This window comes from Populus euphratica, unplaced genomic scaffold, assembly GCF_000495115.2.
Source record: "Populus euphratica unplaced genomic scaffold, PopEup_1.0 scaffold11.1, whole genome shotgun sequence".
Taxonomy (NCBI): domain Eukaryota; kingdom Viridiplantae; phylum Streptophyta; class Magnoliopsida; order Malpighiales; family Salicaceae; genus Populus; species Populus euphratica.
Window position 1 is genome coordinate 1088921 of NW_011499878.1, and position 19401 is coordinate 1108321.

At 34.5% G+C, this 19401-nt stretch overlaps 2 protein-coding genes and 1 pseudogene across 4 annotated transcripts; 2 read left to right on the forward strand and 1 right to left on the reverse strand.

Annotated features, from left to right (window-relative positions):
* The first annotated feature begins 1508 nt into the window (after window positions 1-1508).
* LOC105128818 (protein LTV1 homolog) lies at window positions 1509-4791 on the forward strand (annotated as a pseudogene).
* Window positions 4792-8440: 3649 nt separating this feature from the next.
* Window positions 8441-11392, reverse strand: LOC105128819 (uncharacterized TPR repeat-containing protein At1g05150-like). The gene has a single exon (XM_011030646.1). The coding sequence runs from the start codon at window positions 11093-11095 to the stop codon at window positions 8702-8704; it is 2394 nt and encodes a 797-aa protein (XP_011028948.1). The 5' UTR covers window positions 11096-11392; the 3' UTR covers window positions 8441-8701.
* Window positions 11393-14583: 3191 nt separating this feature from the next.
* Window positions 14584-18128, forward strand: LOC105128820 (Pentatricopeptide repeat (PPR) superfamily protein). Of its 3 annotated transcripts, none has more exons than XM_011030649.1 (2): window positions 14584-17734; window positions 17783-18128. In XM_011030649.1, exon 1 carries the CDS (start codon window positions 14754-14756, stop codon window positions 17145-17147), a length of 2394 nt encoding a protein of 797 aa, XP_011028951.1. In that variant the 5' UTR covers window positions 14584-14753; the 3' UTR covers window positions 17148-17734; window positions 17783-18128. The 3 variants fall into 3 exon arrangements, with proteins under 3 accessions (XP_011028951.1, XP_011028950.1, XP_011028952.1); XM_011030648.1 differs by having other exon boundaries at window positions 14584-17403; window positions 17547-18128; XM_011030650.1 differs by having other exon boundaries at window positions 14584-17308; window positions 17547-18128.
* Window positions 18129-19401: the final 1273 nt, after the last annotated feature.

Below are 19401 nucleotides of genomic sequence, written 5' to 3' on the forward strand. Positions count from 1 at the left end.
AAAAAACAACACCAATATATTCAATCTATAACAACACAAGAATCATAATATAAAAGCACAGTAGTCTAGTAGGTAGTTTAATAATAAAAATTTATAATTTAAGAGTTTGTTTCTTTTATAATTTTATGTTTTAATTTTGTGATTGCTTATATAATGATTACTAAAAACTTATATATTTATTAATTTTAAAATTTATAAAATTAATTAAAATATGAATAAGCTACTACTACAAGCACCTAAATTAATAAAAAAAATATAAAAATACAAGAGCACAGATTAAGCCAGCCTTTACAAAACGGAATCTGAGCGAGAATACCCATCTTGGCGAGAATATATGTATACAGAAGTTGTTAGACTGGAAATATTCGGTCCATTTCAGAAAAAGCGACAATGATACCATGAAAAGAACATGCTAAATAATATCTCAGCCCTTCAGATTTATATAACTTTTTTTAAAATTTTCCTATATGGTCCTTGGCCACCACAAAATTTAACATAAGCCCCCATTTTGAATTAAAACTTTGTTTTAATAATTTCTTCAGCCTTTTTTGTTGGATATAATCACATCTATGGGGATCTGGTTGAAGAAAAAAGAAAAGCATGAAAAAAAATGAAAATTCAATATTAGAATAAATGGGCCCACCGTTAAGTTCCTTTCGACATCTAACGGATGGGGGGCAAATCGGAACTTTGTAGAAACATCAGGCTCAATACTGTTAAAACACAAACTATGGGGACTGAAATGGAATGCTTTTGAACTTGTACGATTGATCCATTTCTGGTTTTTGAAAGGACACCAACGTGAAAAGGCAAGAACGCTGGATTTCAGGAAGGATGGTGGGGGTACTGGTTGTGTCGTTCAGAGCCAGCTTTCCCGGTGAAGCTTCGGGACCACCCGTGACCCGGCTCCTGTGGTAACGGTGGAGAGTAAGAAGCCATTAATTGTTTCAATTAGAAAAATGGACCTTTCAATTTTTTGGACTAAAGGTCATCACTGTTGTTGGTAAGGAACACTTTAAGAATTGTTATTATGGGAGGATAGAAATTGTTTTATAAAGTATTTGTTTTAGAAATATATTAAGGTGATATTTTTTATATTTTTATATTTATTTTTAATATTAGTATGTTAAAATAATAATAAAATAATAATTTAAAAATAAAATAAAAAACTAAAAATAGCAATTGCAATTCTAAATACCTCTAAATCCACTCCTTTCAATATTTGAAAGGATAACTATTCTTATTTTATAAAGAAAAATTGATTTACATAAATTTTTGAAATTTTTTTTAGGGATTGAATTTGCCTTAGATTGAAAAAATATATATATTAGGTTTATAAATTTTAAAATATAAAAAATTGTATTAAATATAACTAAATCCGAATTCGATCCAAAAAAACTATAATAAATATATTAAGAAAATTAACGAGGAAAAATTACAAAAACAGTGGAACGTTTCACCCTACGAAAAACCAGCCAATGACATTTAATTTTCGGAGAAACTGCGTCGTTTCTTGAATCTAATATCACCCCAAGCACCCAGTAGGGTTTAATGCTTTTTTACACAGATACTTTAGGGCTTTGTACAAATTAGTTAGCCTTAGTACTTCAATCAAGCTCTGCTGACTTCAATCCACAATCTATTTCCGCTCCTAATAACAGAGAATGGGGAAGAAGAAATTCATCGACAAGAAAAAAGCCGCAACTTTCCAGTTATTTGCACGCGATTCCTCCGATCCCAATGTCGACGGCACTGACCAAGTTTTCGTGCTAGTCGACAACAATCCCTACTCAATAGACAACTTCCTGGCCGAAAACAAATGCTCCAGCAACAGCCGCTTCGATGAAGATCCTAATTCAATTTTCGCCGACGCGCCGGATGATACTGAGGACGGTGACGATGGTAGTTTTGGTAATTCCTTTCACTTTGAAGGTGGATTTTTTTGTGAAACATCGTCGGGAGAGAGATTTTGGAATTAGGGCTTCCTGATGATGGTTATAATTATTTACTTCACTTAAGAGATATTAAAAGTAACGTTAACGGCTCGGGTTATTAACAAATCCTAAAGCCAAGCTTCATCAACTTCCTCATGATATCAAGGTTAGTCAAGTTTTTGTTTTGATTAGCTGGTTGGTTTTACTGTTTTCATGTTACTGTAGTGAAAATGATAATGCTGGTGATTTTTGTCAGGCTTATGATGCATCGAGAGTAAAAGTTTCAGAATTGAAAAGTGAGGGTAGGAATGATAAGTCAATTTATAATGTGGCGTCGAAGAGTGTTGGTGTTAGAGTTCAGAAAGTGGTTGATCCTGAAGTAGCGGCGTTGCTGGATGATAGTGATTTGTCGCGGTTTGGTTCTGATGCTGAGGACTTGGAGGAGGATTTTGTTGTTCGTGCGAATATACCTGAGATAGGGGAGGATTTGGATGCTGATGTTGAGGGATCGGAGGTTGTTAATGAAGTTACCCGTCGATATGTTCTTTATGGTGGCGATCGAGAAAATGTGTTGGGATGCGGAGGGGTAGAGAAAACAATGAATGTTCTAGTGGAGGCAAGAGGTTATTTTGGAGATGAGAAGCAGCGGGTTCGTCGTCCTTTGGATGAGCAATTTGATTCGGTGAGACTCTACTCCCTGGGTAGTTTATTTCTAATTTGATCTACGTTTTCATATGAACTCGTTTTTTTTTTAAATTAATTTTCATGTCGTGGCAGTTAGTCATAAAATTTTATTGTGTTATATACCATATGTGAGTGGCCAGAGAGAACCATCGATCGTAATTGTTTGACCTGTTATTTTTTAAAGATCACTTAGGATGTCGTTTTGGGTTTGGCATGACCTTATTAATCACATGGACTTGACTGGAGGTGTGGTATCTAAACTAAGATGGTGCTATTTTGGTTAATTTTTTGTGACCATTTGATGAAGTCAGCTGTTAGTGCCTTGAGCTATTATTGAGCACCGCTGGCTAATGTGAAGCTTCTTCCACCTTTGTTTGTGGTTTATATCTAATCTGTAAGTATGTTTAATGGAAGGTGTGCATACACCGGGAATATTGAATAATTATAGCTTGCCTTTGTCTCATGAGATATTTCTGTTTTTGCCGTGGCAGCTTGAACATCAAGAATGTGGCACTGACGATGAAGATGATGAATATGATGCTTACATGGCTGAAGAAAATAAATTTCTTGCTGACAAGCATATACATGCCCTTAATGATCACGCAGTCGACGACCTGGAACTCGATGAAAAATATGAAGTTCCTTCAGATTTATTGCATGACAATGATAGGCCAAAAAATAAAAAGCTGATAGACTCGGCAGCTGATATCGTTTGCCTCTGTAGAGAATATGGGAAGAAGTATGAAAATGAGGATGAAGATAAGGAGGTTATTATTGAAGAGGAAAGTAGTGATGAGTCAGAAAAGTGGGACTGTGAGACTATCATCTCTACATATTCAAATCTTGATAACCACCCTACTAAAATTGGAGCTCCAGAAACTGCTAGAAAGAAGATGTTAGCCAAAGCAGTTGTAGGGGCTTTAAATGCTTCCACTCATGCGATAAACCTTGAAGGAAAAGAAAAGCTACCTGTAAACTTTTTGCCTCATAGTGGAAAACCTGCTATGGAAAAGGTCAAGGGTGTGCCTAGCTTACAAATGGAGCAGCAAAAAAGGAAGCAACATGGCCAGGAGTCAAAGGAGGAGAAGAAATAACGGAAGGTATATATCTGCTGTTCCTTTCAGCCTTTCCCTTGCATATCTCTCCTTGGCATCCAGTGCTCACACCCATTGGATAACTGCCTATGGTCTGAACTTTGAACTTTGGTTATGACATTGAGATTGTGAGTGCAGGTTGCTGTAAAGGAGGAAAGGCATGAAGCTCGATGCATGAAAAAGGAGATGAAGGGTCTCTACCGGGGTGAAGCACAGCATGCTCAGAGAGCTGCTGCTGTAGCAGGCACATCTTCCATTCATCTTGTGTAAGTATTATTGAGTTTGCTTCTCCTATTAATTGGAATGTTTCCGGTATTTAAATATTTAATGATAAAGGACTGCTGTGATCTTTTTTATTTGTGATGCTATGTGAAGTACAGGCTAAACTCTGATGGGATATTGCTTCTCAGTACTGATCATAATACGTCATTTCTCTGATATGGAAATGTTGAGTTACTTGATGCTAATGTGGTTTTCTTTCCCTCTCTGTTCAAATAGGTAATCTCTGTCAGATTGTTGCTCAAGACAGCAACATCTTATAGTAGGATATCCATGTTGTTTGAAAATCATCAAAGGGAAACATTTTTAACAAGAAAAGGTGCCGCATGCTCTGTTCATCCTTGTTTCCTATGGAGCATGGAGCTATTGCAGTTTTCGTATGTATCGAGTAACAAATTTTGATGTCTTTCCGCTACAAAGGTTATTATTGATGTCATGTCTTAAGTAAAATTGTTTAGGTTTTTGGAAGATATACTTTGTAGATGAACCTATGATGAGTTACAAAGCCATGGCTACCATTTTGTTGGAAAACATGTCTCCACTTTTCTGTCCGTGTCCATCAATGTTATAGACCATGGACTATTTGAGTTGTAATCTGTAATCTAAGCTGAGCAGCAATGGGAATCCGTGGATGACTTGTGCCGGACCTTTAGTGAGAGTTAAAAGGAGAGGTAGAGAGGCAGGAGCTAGTGGACAGCCAGAAAACCAGATGAGATGACCCTTTTTAGCTAATCTGATACTATTATTGTTATAAAATATAGCTTGTATATTAGATAGTTAAAAAGAAATTTATTTTATGGTGAGATTGACATTTGGCATCATGTAATATATATATATATATATATTTATTTTCATAATTAATTAATTAATCAATTGCATGACATCTATGTTAAGTTGGTCTGATAATTTGAATAAATATTGAGTTTTGAATCTTATAGACATTGGTATGAAGATATGCCTTTAAATTCTATAAACAAGGTTTGCTTTTAAAGTCTGTATATATGTTGGTATGAATTGTTTTGTTTTTTATATATAAATAAAAATGTTATTTTTGTTATAAATATCAGTTTGATATCAACTGAAATCAATTAGAAAAATAACCTTCCCCTCTTTATCTTTCTCCAAAGAACTTTTTATTTATTTTATTAGAAATAAAACAAAATTTTAAAAATTGTTGGCTATAAATTTAAAATTTTACTATATCTTAAATATATGTTGTTTTACTTTTAACCCTACAAAACATAAATATAATGAGAGCAATTAATCTCATGTTTTAAAATCTGTTTGCTATACTCATTAATACAACAATTATCATCATCAATGCATTCTTACAAACAAACTAGGTGGAATGCCTCCACTTATTTAAATAATTCAAGGTATATTTATAAGCATTTTATAGCATGATCATCAAAAGAATCCAGAATACGAGAAGCACAGCTTTGCTGCTCTTGGTGGGGAATGGGAGCATAATAGCCTCCACCGGATCTAGGCACAGGATCCCAGTTGCTGTAGTCTTCTACCATATCTGCCGGATGAATCTCAGTATGCTGTTCAAGTCCTTCCTTCTGATATTCCTTGAATCGGCGGGAGGAAAGGGATGCCGAAGATGATATTTGTGCTGGACGCCATGCTGATGATGATTCTGTCGTTATCTTGGGCATCAGTGTCATCAAAACCATCACTATCACGCATGAAATGTGCACTACTGACCTTCCATTTAAGGTCGTCATGTATATCCTGTGCCTGTATTTCAGCTTTGTCGATCGCCTGATTCGATTTTCCCGGCACGTCTATTGGCAACCACTACCATTACGTATATATCGGACCTGATTTGAGCAAACTTGGGAGGCTAAGGCATTATTGCGATGGCTAGGGGTACCCAAATTAAATTCTTCCTTCTTTCACACCTAATGAATGATAATACAACATGATCCTCGCATGTTTTTCGATGAAAGCAAACTCAGGACTCTGTGGCGTGACACTATCGGAAAATAGTTGTCTTGGCATGCCAAACCAGCAGTACAGAAGTAGTATCTCCATATAATCTCAAGTACTCGTGTGCTCCTTATCTCGTGTAAACTAAAATAATTTGAATGCTAAGGATGTCAGAAAGCATTTTCTCATTAAAAAATTAAATTAAAGGTGAATTTATCGTTCATCCTTATGAACAGCCCTTTGTTAAAAAAAAAGTTTTATTTTGCAATTTTAATTTTTAGTATTGATTTTAATTTGTTGTTTATAAAATTATATCAATCACATAACTTGAGGCAAGACTATAGTTAACTAGAGGTTTTTTTTTAAAATTTTTTTAACATTAAATTAATTAAGAATTAAACTTTTATAATTTATTTTAATTTTAATTTTATAAGTTTATCACAATTTTATAATTCAGTTATAGATTAATTCGAGTTAATTTAAAATATAATTAGGTTAATATTTAAAAACAACATATTTTAAAATTTTTTAACTTAAAATTATATTTTTATCATTGTTTTGAGTTGTTTTTAAACAAATTAACTTGATAATGTTGAATCAACCCGGTTACGATTTAAAATTATTATTTCTTACTAAAAAAATGTTAACATTGAATATATTTTTTTAAAAAAAATCAAAAACAAAAATTAACCTAACAATTTAACACAAGAGAATGATCTGCTAAAATATATTACTCCAAAGTGAATCACTTGTTTTTAAATGTAAAAAAATAAAGAAAAAACCCTTATCTCAGTGCATGGGCAGTTCGAGGATAGCAATCATTCTATAATTTTGACTAAAAAATTTTAAGATATTGGTTCGTCTTGATAATGATGGTAGGAGGTGCGTTAATGATGATGACCACGTTGTCGACTGTATGGAAAATTAACTTGATGCGCGGACAGCTACCAATAATTATTTTAAAGAAATACCTTGATTTTATATTTTGAAAATATTTTAAAAAAATTTATTTTTTTTTCAAATTAATTTTTAATATCTTTAAATATTTTAATATTTTAATGTACTGGTATTAAAAATAAATTTTAAAAATATAAAAATATTTTGATATATTTTATTACAAAAGGTATTTTAAAAAATAATGCTATTATAATAGCAAACAACTCTAAAAAGTTATTTTTAAAAATATTTTTTATTTTAAAATATATTAAAATAATTACCACACTTCTTCAAGTGAAGGAGATATGACTATAAAAATGAATCTCGCAAAGGCGTATGACAGGGTAGACTGGACTCACCGAGATTTTGGCTTTCCGGATAAATGCGTGGAGCTCATAATGAATTGTGTTTCCCAGTCTTCTTTATCTATTGTGTGGAACGGTCAAAGGCTTTCCTCCTTTCAGCCTAAACGGGGTCTCTGACAGGGATTTTAAAGAATTGCTTGTTTTTATTTTCTAAAAATATTTAAAAAGAAAATAGAATTTTTTATTTATTTTTATATTAATTTTTTAATTTTTTAAATTATTTTGATGTGTTAATATTAAAAATAAAAAAAAATTATTTTAATACAAAAAAATATTTTTAAAAATAACCAATATCACAATAACAAATGGGTTTTAAAAAAAATATTTTTTGCTGTGTTTTTTGTTTCAAATATATTAAAATAATTTTTTTTAAAATAATTTTTTTAATATTAATGCATCCAAACAACAAAAAAAGGAGCATAAAAAAATAATCTAAATTTTTTTGCAAAACAATAGTTAAACTGCTTGAGTTAAACATACCTAAAACTTTAAGGAGGTTGTTGGTTTATCATCATCATTTGCAGGAATAACTTGATAATTATAATCATTCTGGCCCTTCCCCACCAAAGTTGCTTAATCTGAACTAGCTGTGAGTCTTGGCGCCATGGCCAAGAAAACACGGTTACTTTAGCTGAACTGTTGAGCCATTTTTCGTTATTGCAAGACATTTCCTTCACATGGGCAAGGAATTGCAGACCAAGTCGGTCAAAACCAAGCTTTTAAAGATAGTTTATTGCTTCGAAGCTCATGCCTCTTGTTGCATTTTACCTATTGAGTTATGGGGGTTTTTGGAATAGATCGTCCCTCAGCTAATACAAAATGTTTTACAGGACCTCTCTACCATCATGATGTTGCACCATATCTATGTACAAAATGTTCGAAATAAACTTGATAATTTTTTTCAATATTTCTTTTTGTCACGATTTTAATGGTCAATCCTTGATTTCTAATGACGATAGCTAACAAAGGGTTATTCTTGAATAAAAAGTTGCTGTGGAAAGACACGAAGCAAATTCATTTTACCTAACACGCATCAGCCATGAACATGAATAAACATCAAGTTCATTTCTACATTTGATGAAATTGTTCATATCCAAACCCGAGGAAGCAGTGTTCAAATTCAAACTCCGACACGATCATCTCCAAGAGAAAACCACATTACATACATAAAGACACTCACAGCACTCACGCACACATGCTAGAAGGCTGCTTCGAAAAGAACTAATAAATGTTACAGAAATTAGAAGGGATAGTCATAATATACATCATTTCAAACATCTGAATAGTGGAACAGAGGAGAGAGGAGAGAAAGAGAATCTAGAACACTACTGGAAACAGGGATCAAAGATACAGATGCCACTCTAGACCATTTATTTTTCAATATGATGCCCACAGAACACATTGACGAGATAAATATTTCACACTGAACAATTAGAATAACAGGACGGGATATCCACAAAAGAACTTGAAAGAGTTACCGATCATTGTGAGATTGCAATGGAAGACAGGTGCACTTATCTTTCATTGCTTCAGCCTCACTTCCATACTCTTTGAATATGTACTCATCCTGCTTAAATGCGGGAGGAACCTTCCCCTCACTGTAGCACTGGTTACATAGACTAAAATGAGATTTTATCTCCTTGAAGCGGGAACCAATAATCGGGTAGCGGCAAACAGAGCAAACATAGTGTCCATGGCGGTTCCTATCCCCAGATTCGAGCTTCATCAGAGTTGACATAATACCAAAGCCCCAATCAGGATCATCGAACATCACAAGAAACTCCTTGAAAGACACCATTGAAGAATCTGCTTCTCCATGAAGCTCTAGCATTTCACTAACTCCATGAGAGGGAACATAAATAGCCCTCAGTAACTTGATGTAAGTGACAGCATCAGCCTTCTTAATCTGAGAACCATTTTCACTCACAGGACGCCACAAGAGTGCATCAAAAGCAACCCGTTTTCGCTTTTCAGGATTGCCACTGCAAATGGGGGCAAGAATGGAATAGAACATGCCTAAATCCACCCTGCCTGGGCCTGTCTCATCAAAAACAGAGAGGATCCTCTCATTTATGGCCTTGACAGCTCCCTGGAAGGTTTCAGGCTTCAGGAAATTAAGCAACCGCCTCAAAACTTCCTCTAAGTTAGGTTTGCGTATTGATTTCTCAGGAACACCGCCACCAGAATAAGACACTGGTACATCATTTTCACTCATTTCCTTCTTCAAAAGCTCCACGTCACATCGACTCAACCTGGTAATCCTCTGAAACGCCCTAATTTGAAGAGCATTAGCTAAATCTTGCCTCAATGTAGTTTTGTCATTCAGTCTCTTAAATTTTGAAGGTTCTACAATGACAAACACTCCCTCCCCATTGGCACCCCCATTGCCCTTTACTTTCTTCTTCTGTATCTGCTTCAAATGTGATATTGCATCATGCAATTCAACCCTATTTGTCAATTTCAATGCTTCCTTCAAAGCTTTCTTAGCTTCCTCGGTCTCCCCAGCCCCCAACAACGAGACAGCCCTATTAAGCTGAGCCCGCCAGTGGTTTGGCCAGACAGCTAAAACCCTGGTATACATCTCAGAAGCTCTCTGAAACCTACCCAGATCCATGTACAGCCCGCCTAAATTATACAAAGCATCCACATGGCCAGGTTTCAAATCAATTGCCTTTTGAAACACCTCTATTGCCTTCTCATCGTCCCCCATGGCATGTAAAGCAGAAGCTAAATCACAATGAGCATCAGCAAAGTCTGGTTTCATAAAAATAGCCTCTTCCAAGGCCTTAACAGCAGCCTTATATTCCCCTACCCCAAAAAGAGCACTACCCAAAAGTTTCAGAGCTCTAAAATGAGTTGGACAAAGAATAGCAGCTTCTCTATAGTACTCACAAGCACTTAAAACCATGCCTTCACCTTCCAGCGCAATCCCGAGATTTACATAAATCTGAGGAAGCAAATAACTCCATTGATTCCCACCTGCCTCCGCTGCCTCCAAGGCCAACAAAAACTCCTCTTTAGCCTCTTTATACTTTCCAAGCACATATAAACAGTTCCCAGCTCTAAAATGTGGCCTAACATCCACCGGCTGCAACTCACAAGCTCTCTTAAAACTAACCAACGCCTCCTTAAACAACTGATGATCATACAAAACCCTTCCAATTGCCATATGCCCATCAAATGCCTCTTCTCTTGATCTCGCTCCATCAGCTCTGCTCCTCAAAACCCCCAATTCTTTCACAAAAAGTGCATAATCATTCCCGGACTCTTCCCAAAACACCCTCTTATCCGAGATCTCCGAAGATGGCCCCAATTCCCTCGACCACCCAGCATCTGAAAATGCATCAAAATTATCAGCTTTATATTTCCCATCTTTCGCCTGCTTCGCTTTCAATCTCTTAATCAAAATCTCCAAATCATCCACAATTTTCCACGTGTCGTCAAAAACAATCCCGTGATTTGGCGACACCGCCCAATCAGCCGTCCTCTGCTTCTTCTGCGACTCAATAACCCTCTCATCCACAATTGATGACGACGACGCCTCCACCTCGATCGAGCTCCCTTTATTATCACCATTCAGCTCCAACTCAAGCGCATCAAAATCACGGTCCACGTCACCTGCTCCATCATCATAAGTACGCAACAAACCATCATACGTTAACCCTTTCTCCCCATCAATAAACTCTCCGTAGGTGCGGAAAACTTCGTCAAGAATCGCATTGATTTGCTCCTCACTGAATTTAACTCTAGGATTTACAGCCACCACCAAAGCTGCCATTTCATCTCTGTTGAGACCTCCATCCCGGTTCCCGTCAAATTGTTGGAAAATTCTCTTCACTTTCTCTGATCTAGTCCCTCTCGTCGTCATTTTAGGGTTTCAGAGAAAGAGCACCCAGACAGAAATGATAATAATGCAATAAATCGATAAATGTTAGGGTTCCGGTGCCAGAGGGTGATTATTATTTATTATTGTTATTGTTATTGTTATTTGGGGTATTTTTAGGGTTAGGGTTTGATTTGTTGCATTTTCTGGAAAGGTGAGGAGGAGAAGGGAGTGATTTTTGCAGCAGCGCCTATCTGAGTTCTATTTATTTATTATTTTATTTTCTGGCTTCGATGATGGGTGGTGGTGGCCTGGTGGGGCTATGGTGCCCCCCGCCTGGAGAAGTCTTTTTGCATTCTCCCGTGTTTTCAATTTAATTAATTTTGTGGCGACTTTTGTTACTTGCGGTGGCAGTTGCTAATTGGCTGATTTTGTGATAACATAAAGGAGTGCCAGCTGACACGTGGGAGAATGATTGTTATTTTGTTTGATTTTTTATTTTTGTCACTATCGTGCATAACTCCTTATTTTGATGTGGTTGCTCTGGACGACCGATATTGATGAGGGCAGCAGTTAATGTTTTTTTTACACATATTTTTTTTAATTTAATTCTGTCAACCAGCAGGAAAAAAAAATTGTCTTTGGAGTTTTATTTTAGTACATTTTAAAAATATCTCTGAATTAGAAAATATCAAATTTATATTTTTATGTGTTAATATTAAAAATAAAAAAAATTTAAAAATATTTTGATATATTTTTAAATGAAAAAATATTTTTTAAAAAATAATTTGTTCCATAATACTAAATAAATAACCATGAAAAAATATAATAGATGTATATAAATTGTTCTAAATTATAATAACACTTCTGTTTTTTGAAATTTAAAAATGAAGAAAAGAAATTTTTTTTTAGATATGATCTTTTAAATTTGCATTGAAATTTAAAAAACATGTTTTTGATGATTTTCATAATTATGTTTGCATATTTTCTACTGTTTTGAAATTAAAAATAAATAAATACTGATTATTATAATATTATTCTCTTACGTGCAACTATTTTTTATCAACATAAAACATTAAAAAGAATTCTTTGATATTTTTATGTTTGGCTGATGTCATAAATTTATTTTTATTGTAAATATATTATAGAATAATTTTTTTCAGTTAATGAGTAACGTATACTTTCTTATGATAATCTTTTATTTAAATGAAATAAAATTAATACTTTATTGTTAAATTATTAATAATTCAGAAAAATGATGATTATATATCAAGATTAAAATAATTTATAATATTAACATGTCTTTATGTGTTTTTTTTTAATAAAATAAAAAAATAATATATTTTTCCAATTTTTAATTGAAAAGGAAATAATGGAATTGGGAAAAGAATTGAAAACATGTATAAAAAGTAGTTTTCTGTTACTACATGGTCTCGTAGTTTCACACTTCTCTCGGCAAGTAATATCTGTATATATATAAAATAAAACATTAATTAATTATTGTAACGGTGCAATTACAGTAATATTTGAACTAATAATATTACTAAATAGTCTCGTAGTTTCTTATTCTATTTAATAAAAATAAAATAGTTTTTCATTAATGAGTAATCTTATAGTTTCTCACTTCCCTTGACAAGGAACATCTATTTATAAAGGGACACATTAATAAGGCATGTTTATGGTGCAATTATCTTAGCATTAAAACCAGTACGATTATTGAATAGTCTCGTAGTTTCTCACTTTCCATAACAAGTAATATCCATTTGCAAAGGAACACATAATCAGGTGGACCAACGGTGCAATCACATTAATACTTTAGAAAGGAGGAAGTTACGCGTGTAGAATAAAGGTAGCGTATTTTTTCCTCTAGAAACGTGCTCGACCATTGGCACGGATTCAGGTATTACTAACATTTAAAGAATATTTTTTAAAAATACCAATACCAATTATAATGAATCCACTTATTTGAATTTAGGTTAATTAGCTAAATTAGTATAAATCATGAGATTATAAAATTTATTTTTCAATCAAATTAATATTAAATAACAAAATTAAAAAATATATATAACAAAAAAAATCAATAAACTAAATCACAAAATTATAGAATTTTTTTTCAAAATAACTCAATACCAAATGATAAAAAAAATTAAAAATTATATAATAAAAATAATTAAATAAAATTATCACATTTGATAAGTTTGTACGGTGAGTGCTATTTTTTTTCATGAAATATGTTTTTTTAGGTTTAATTTTTAAAAAAGTTATAAAAATTATTTAAAAAATAAAGAATAATTTTTTAAAAGAGCTAGAAGGATTAAAAAAAACACCACATGCACATGGAATTCATATAACAAAGGTATGTAAATTTTTTTATGTCAAATAACAAAAAACAAAACTTGTTTCAAAGTAAAACAAGAAAAGTTATATTTAAATATACACACATATATATGATTAAAAAAACAAATCAAGGGAAAATACATTAAATTAAAAAAAAAAGTAACCAGCTACGTGTTTGAACCATCCAATCAAGCCTGATGCGCCCGAACCTCAACAAAAAAAAAATAGGAGCATGGGCCATTCAGGCCAGACTGGCTCTAACGAGTTAATTGTTTTTCAAAGTAGAATGAATAGACAATGTTATATATATATATATATATATATATTGAGATGGTAGCTGCAGATAATTTATTGTCTGCAACCCTGTTTTTGAAGAAGGGTTGCTATGACATCATACCGCGGGTATTTTGCATCCAAAAACCAAATTTTAATATTTTTCTACCTAAAAATACTTACAAAACAATTCAAATACTCAAATCAACTTATTTATACACTCCAACAACTAATAAATCATTCAAAACACACAAAATCAAGTCAAAATCTATTTTTTCTACGATGTCATATTTATTTTTTCAGGTAGAACTACTTAATAAAATAAATATTATATAATAAAATTTATTGATATCAATATCAATAATTTTAGCAATAAAAAATTAATGTAAATCAATATTTTTTTTCTCTATCATTAAAATTTAGTGATTCTCTCTTTTCTTTTCTAAAATCATAAACTAGAAAACAAAAAAAAAAAATTCAAAACAAAACTAAATTTTTAATAACAACGTGGACAGAAAATCTACAAAAAAATAAAATAAAATGATAAAAGTTAACCTTTTACACTAATTTCAAGCAAAACATCTAGTTTTTATGTTTTTTTTTTTTAAATATTAATAATGACATGATTAAGGTTAAATTAAATTAATTAGATAGAGGTAAATTGATTTGGTCAGTTATTCAACGAGTTAATAATCTTTTCTTATTCAATTTAAATTAGATAGATTATTGTGCTTCGTAAGCTTAGGTTCAGTTGGTATCATGATTTAATTGCATTTTTAAAATTATTTGATTTTTTTAAATTTTAAATTAATTAATTTTTGATATTTTGAAATTATAATTAATTTTTAAATAAAAAATATTATTTTAAAAACAATTACAAGTGAAAAACACTATATACTTTAAAAAGCAATCTTGCACCTTCACAAAGATGCCTTTAGCGTATCTTTCCCTGACAATCGAAGCGCAGATGATCGCGGGTCGTATAAATCTCAATCAAAACAGTATTCTTGTATCTCTTGTTTTCCCTCCAAAAATCGAAACCTTTCCAATCTTTGACCCCTCTGATGAGCAATGAAAGTACACCGTTATAAACATGACAGCACCAGGTTCCATCCGTACAGCAGCAAATCGTTATGGATCCTTGCTACAAATATGCTGCCTTCAAAGTCCCATCTCTTACTCCCTTGCCTGTCCTGTCCATGCCCACATGATAGCTTCTGGGTTCCAGCCACGTGGCCACATACTCAACCGTCTGATCGACATCTACAGAAAGTCCTCAAAATTGAACTACGCTCGCTACCTGTTCGACGAAATCCCTCAACCAGATATTGTTGCAAGAACAACACTGATTGCTGCGTATTCTGCTGCTGGGGATCTAAAACTTTCGCGAAAGATATTTTCAGATACCCCATTAAGAATGAGAGACTCTGTTTTTTATAACGCGATGATCACTGCTTATTCGCATAATCATGATGGTCATGCTGCTATTGAACTATTCTGTGATATGCAGAGGCATAATTTCAGGCCTGATAATTATACGTTTACGAGTGTTCTTGGTGCATTGGCACTCGTTGCTGAAAAAGAGAAGCACTGCCAGCAGTTGCATTGTGCAGTGGTTAAGTCGGGAACTGGGTTCGTCACTTCAGTATTAAACGCGCTAATTTCTTCCTACGTGAAGTGTGCAGCTTCACCGTCTGCACAATCAGCGTCCTTGATGGCTGAGGCTAGGAGGTTGTTTGATGAGATGCCTAACAGAGATGAGTTGTCATGGACTACTATAATTACTGGCTATGTGAAGAATAATGATCTTGACGCAGCCAAAGAGTTTCTAAATGGGACGAGCGAGAAATTAGGGGTCGCATGGAATGCCATGATTTCAGGTTATGCGCATCGTGGGCTATATCTAGAAGCGTTTGAGATGTTCAGGAAGATGATCATGTCAAAAATTCAGTTGGATGAGTTTACTTTTACAAGCGTTATTAGCGTTTGTGCAAATGCTGGATGCTTTCGGCTTGGAAAGGAAATGCATGCTTACTTCCTAAAAACCGTGGCCAACCCTGCACCGGACGTTGCAATGCCTGTGAACAATGCATTGATTACGTTCTACTGGAAATGTGGTAAAGTTGATATCGCCCGAGAGATATTTAATAAGATGCCAGAGAGGGATCTTGTTTCATGGAATATAATCTTATCAGGGTATGTGAATGTTGGGTGCATGGATGAAGCTAAATTCTTTTTCAACGAGATGCCTGAGAAAAATATTTTGTCGTGGATTATAATGATATCTGGATTAGCACAGATTGGGTTTGCGGAAGAGGCCTTGAAGTTTTTCAACCAGATGAAATTGCAGGGTTTTGAACCATGTGATTATGCATTTGCAGGAGCTATTATATCTTGTTCTGTGCTTGGATCATTAAAGCATGGACGCCAGCTCCATGCTCAAGTTGTTAGGTATGGGTATGAATCAAGCCTTTCAGCTGGAAATGCACTGATCACAATGTATGCAAGATGTGGTGTTGTTGACGCGGCACATTGTTTATTCATTAATATGCCTTGTGTGGACGCAGTATCTTGGAATGCCATGATCGCAGCTCTGGGGCAACATGGACAAGGTACTCAAGCAATTGAACTTTTTGAAGAGATGCTGAAGGAAGGCATATTGCCTGATCGGATATCCTTTCTCACAGTTATTTCTGCTTGTAGCCATGCAGGTTTAGTTAAAGAAGGCCGTAAATATTTTGATTCAATGCATAACGTTTATGGTGTAACCCCAGATGAAGAACATTATGCACGCATTATTGATTTGTTATGTCGAGCTGGGAAATTCTCAGAAGCAAAGGAGGTGATGGAATCAATGCCTTTTGAGCCTGGTGCACCAATTTGGGAAGCACTTTTAGCTGGTTGCCGGATTCATGGGAATATAGATTTGGGGATTGAAGCTGCTGAGCGACTCTTTGAGCTCAAACCTCAACATGACGGAACCTATGTACTGTTGTCAAATATGTATGCTGTAGCTGGCCAGTGGAATGACATGGCTAATGTGCGGAAACTAATGAGGGACCGTGGAGTGAAAAAGGAGCCTGGGTGTAGTTGGATCGAGGTGGAAAACAAGGTCCATTCATTTTTGGTTGGCGATGCTAATCACCCTGAGGTGCAACAAATTTACAATTACCTTGAGCAACTGGTCTTGGAAATGAGAAAGATAGGGTATGTGCCTGACACAAAGTACGTGTTGCATGATGTGGAATCTGATCTAAAGGAACACGAGTTGTCTACTCATAGTGAGAAGCTTGCAGTTGCTTATGGATTTATGAAACTTCCCCATGGAGCTACGGTCAGGGTTTTTAAGAATCTTAGGATCTGTGGTGATTGCCACAATGCCTTCAAGTTTATGTCAAAAGTTGTGGGAAGAGAAATTGTAGTGAGAGATGGAAAGAGGTTTCATCACTTTAGGGATGGTAAATGCTCTTGTGGCGATTACTGGTAGGCACAGTTTCTGTTAAAATCTGGAAAGGTTAAAGTTGAAAGCAGAAATGTGGCGTGACTGATTAATAAATTCCATTTGGAGCCTCAGTTACCACAACTGCAACTTCTGATATACGTGATTTCTGTCCAAGCGATCAAGCAACAGTGCAAAACTAACCAGAGGTTTCTAGCGGTTTTTTTATATTGATATAAACGAAACTCCAGAAAAAGTATTCTCTCTTGCAATCTCCAATGACAGGATTGATTTTCATCGAAAGGTTGCTGGATGACCTTAGTTATAATAATTTCTTCAAATTAGAAATAACCTCTTCTGAAGGATATGCATCTCAGAATTTCTCTCTGCAGCGTTGCATTTATTAGTCTTTTTTATTCTTATTCTGAAAAAGCTGTGTTTATGCAGAAAGAGTTAAATTCTGTCAAAGAGCAAGTTATTGGATTTTCATGCTTTGAATTATCAAATTCAAAGTGGCTTTCAAGGATTTGAGTTGCCCCTTTATCGTGTTCTTTTGCCTCAGCTATCTAAATGCACGCGCTTTCAGATGCTTTTTGTTGAATTTTAATGAACGTCAAGCATCAAAATCCAATGAGGTAATTCGAGCAAGTTTCTGCCACTGGACTGTGATGCTTTTTAACCAGGTTGACAGCAGCTTTGTATTTCTGTTAAGGCAAGTTACTTACTGGATGATGGGGATTTGACAGCTGGGGAATATCAGGTATCAACTAAAGTTCTACCGCTTATCATTCTTATTTTATCCTAGACGTGGTTGCTGATGTATCAAGAGATGGCCATTAAGCTTCATGTAATGGTGAAAAGACCAATTCTTTAATTGAAATCCGAACAAAAATGCAGATACAGTGAACAAGTAGCATCATTGAATAGGGGCAAGTGCATTTTATAGCTTCAGCTGCCCTGCTTAGAATATGAAATGTAATACTATATTTAACAATTTTGTTCAGGAATAACCTTTCGTTGACGCTAACATTCTTTCTGTGCATTCCATTTTAGGCATTTACCCGTTTATCAGACAGCTCTGGTGAGCAAAGTAACTGTGCTCATATTATACATCCTGTGCACGCAGCATCTCTATTGCACATTAACTCCATCAATAACTTCACATGCTGTCATAAAAAATCTCCTACTCCTCTCTGGTGTGTTTTCTTGCCTTTACATTTTGGGGCCTTGCAATCTCTTCTTCTCCGAAGATGGTATTAGCAATTTGAGCCTCAATAAAAAAATGTGAGAGGAAGGAGTTATTTATCTGTTTTTGCGAGAGCTTCTTACGACCAAAAAAAGACAATCTTCTTGCCATCAACACAAAACTGAATCAAAACTTGCGATGGCTAACACGTCCAAGCGAAGTGATCAACATTGACGGGAGAAGGAAGAGAAGTAGGGATGGGGTGCTTGGGCTCGAGGCAAAACGGGCTAGTTTGGTGGGGAGTCACTAATGGAGTGATGCAATGAACTATGAAGCTGGCGTGGGCCAGCCACCGAACCTGACCTCGGGTTTAAGCCTGCCACCATCGGCCCAACTAATAGATTAACTTATAATCCTTGTGTCCAACTAGATACATTAATTATTATTTTTTATAAAAAGAAAAATCCATTAATTGATTCGACACCAAATTGTTTACATGGATGCACAAGTTTGTAATGGAAGCCTCTTGTGCTATAAGCGAAAAAAGCTATATCTTAGTAGAAAAAAATAATTATATCTGGCAATGCTGCCTATACCTCGTTGGTTGAAAAAATACAAGCACAAAGAATTTTTAGAAGAATTTATCGAATATTAAATTAAATCTATGAATATTATTTATGGTCTATAAATCTATACAATTAATCGTGCCCTAATCTCACTTTTTTTTCTTTATCCATAAAAAGTGACGAGCTCAATTTTTTTTCCTTTATCTATAGAAAAATATGAAAAGAAAAGAAACTTCCAATGAGAGACGACGTAAGACCACGGTGTCACAAGTCAAAACAAGGCACCCTATTTTTGCCCATCACAAAAATAAGCTTTTACTGCTACAAAATAAATAAGTAAATAAAAGAATTCTATGTGATTAGACACGGTAACGACGTTTAAGCGCGGCAAAATCGTCGAGGCTAAAATGGTAATTAACGAAAGTGTTATTTTTAGTGAGAGATGGCGGTCTCTCATAAATAACAAATTCAACCGACCCAGGCAAAGCGAGAGAGAGAGAGAGCAACGGCTTTATTGGTTCAAGCTGTTATCTTCTCTTTCCCGCATCTT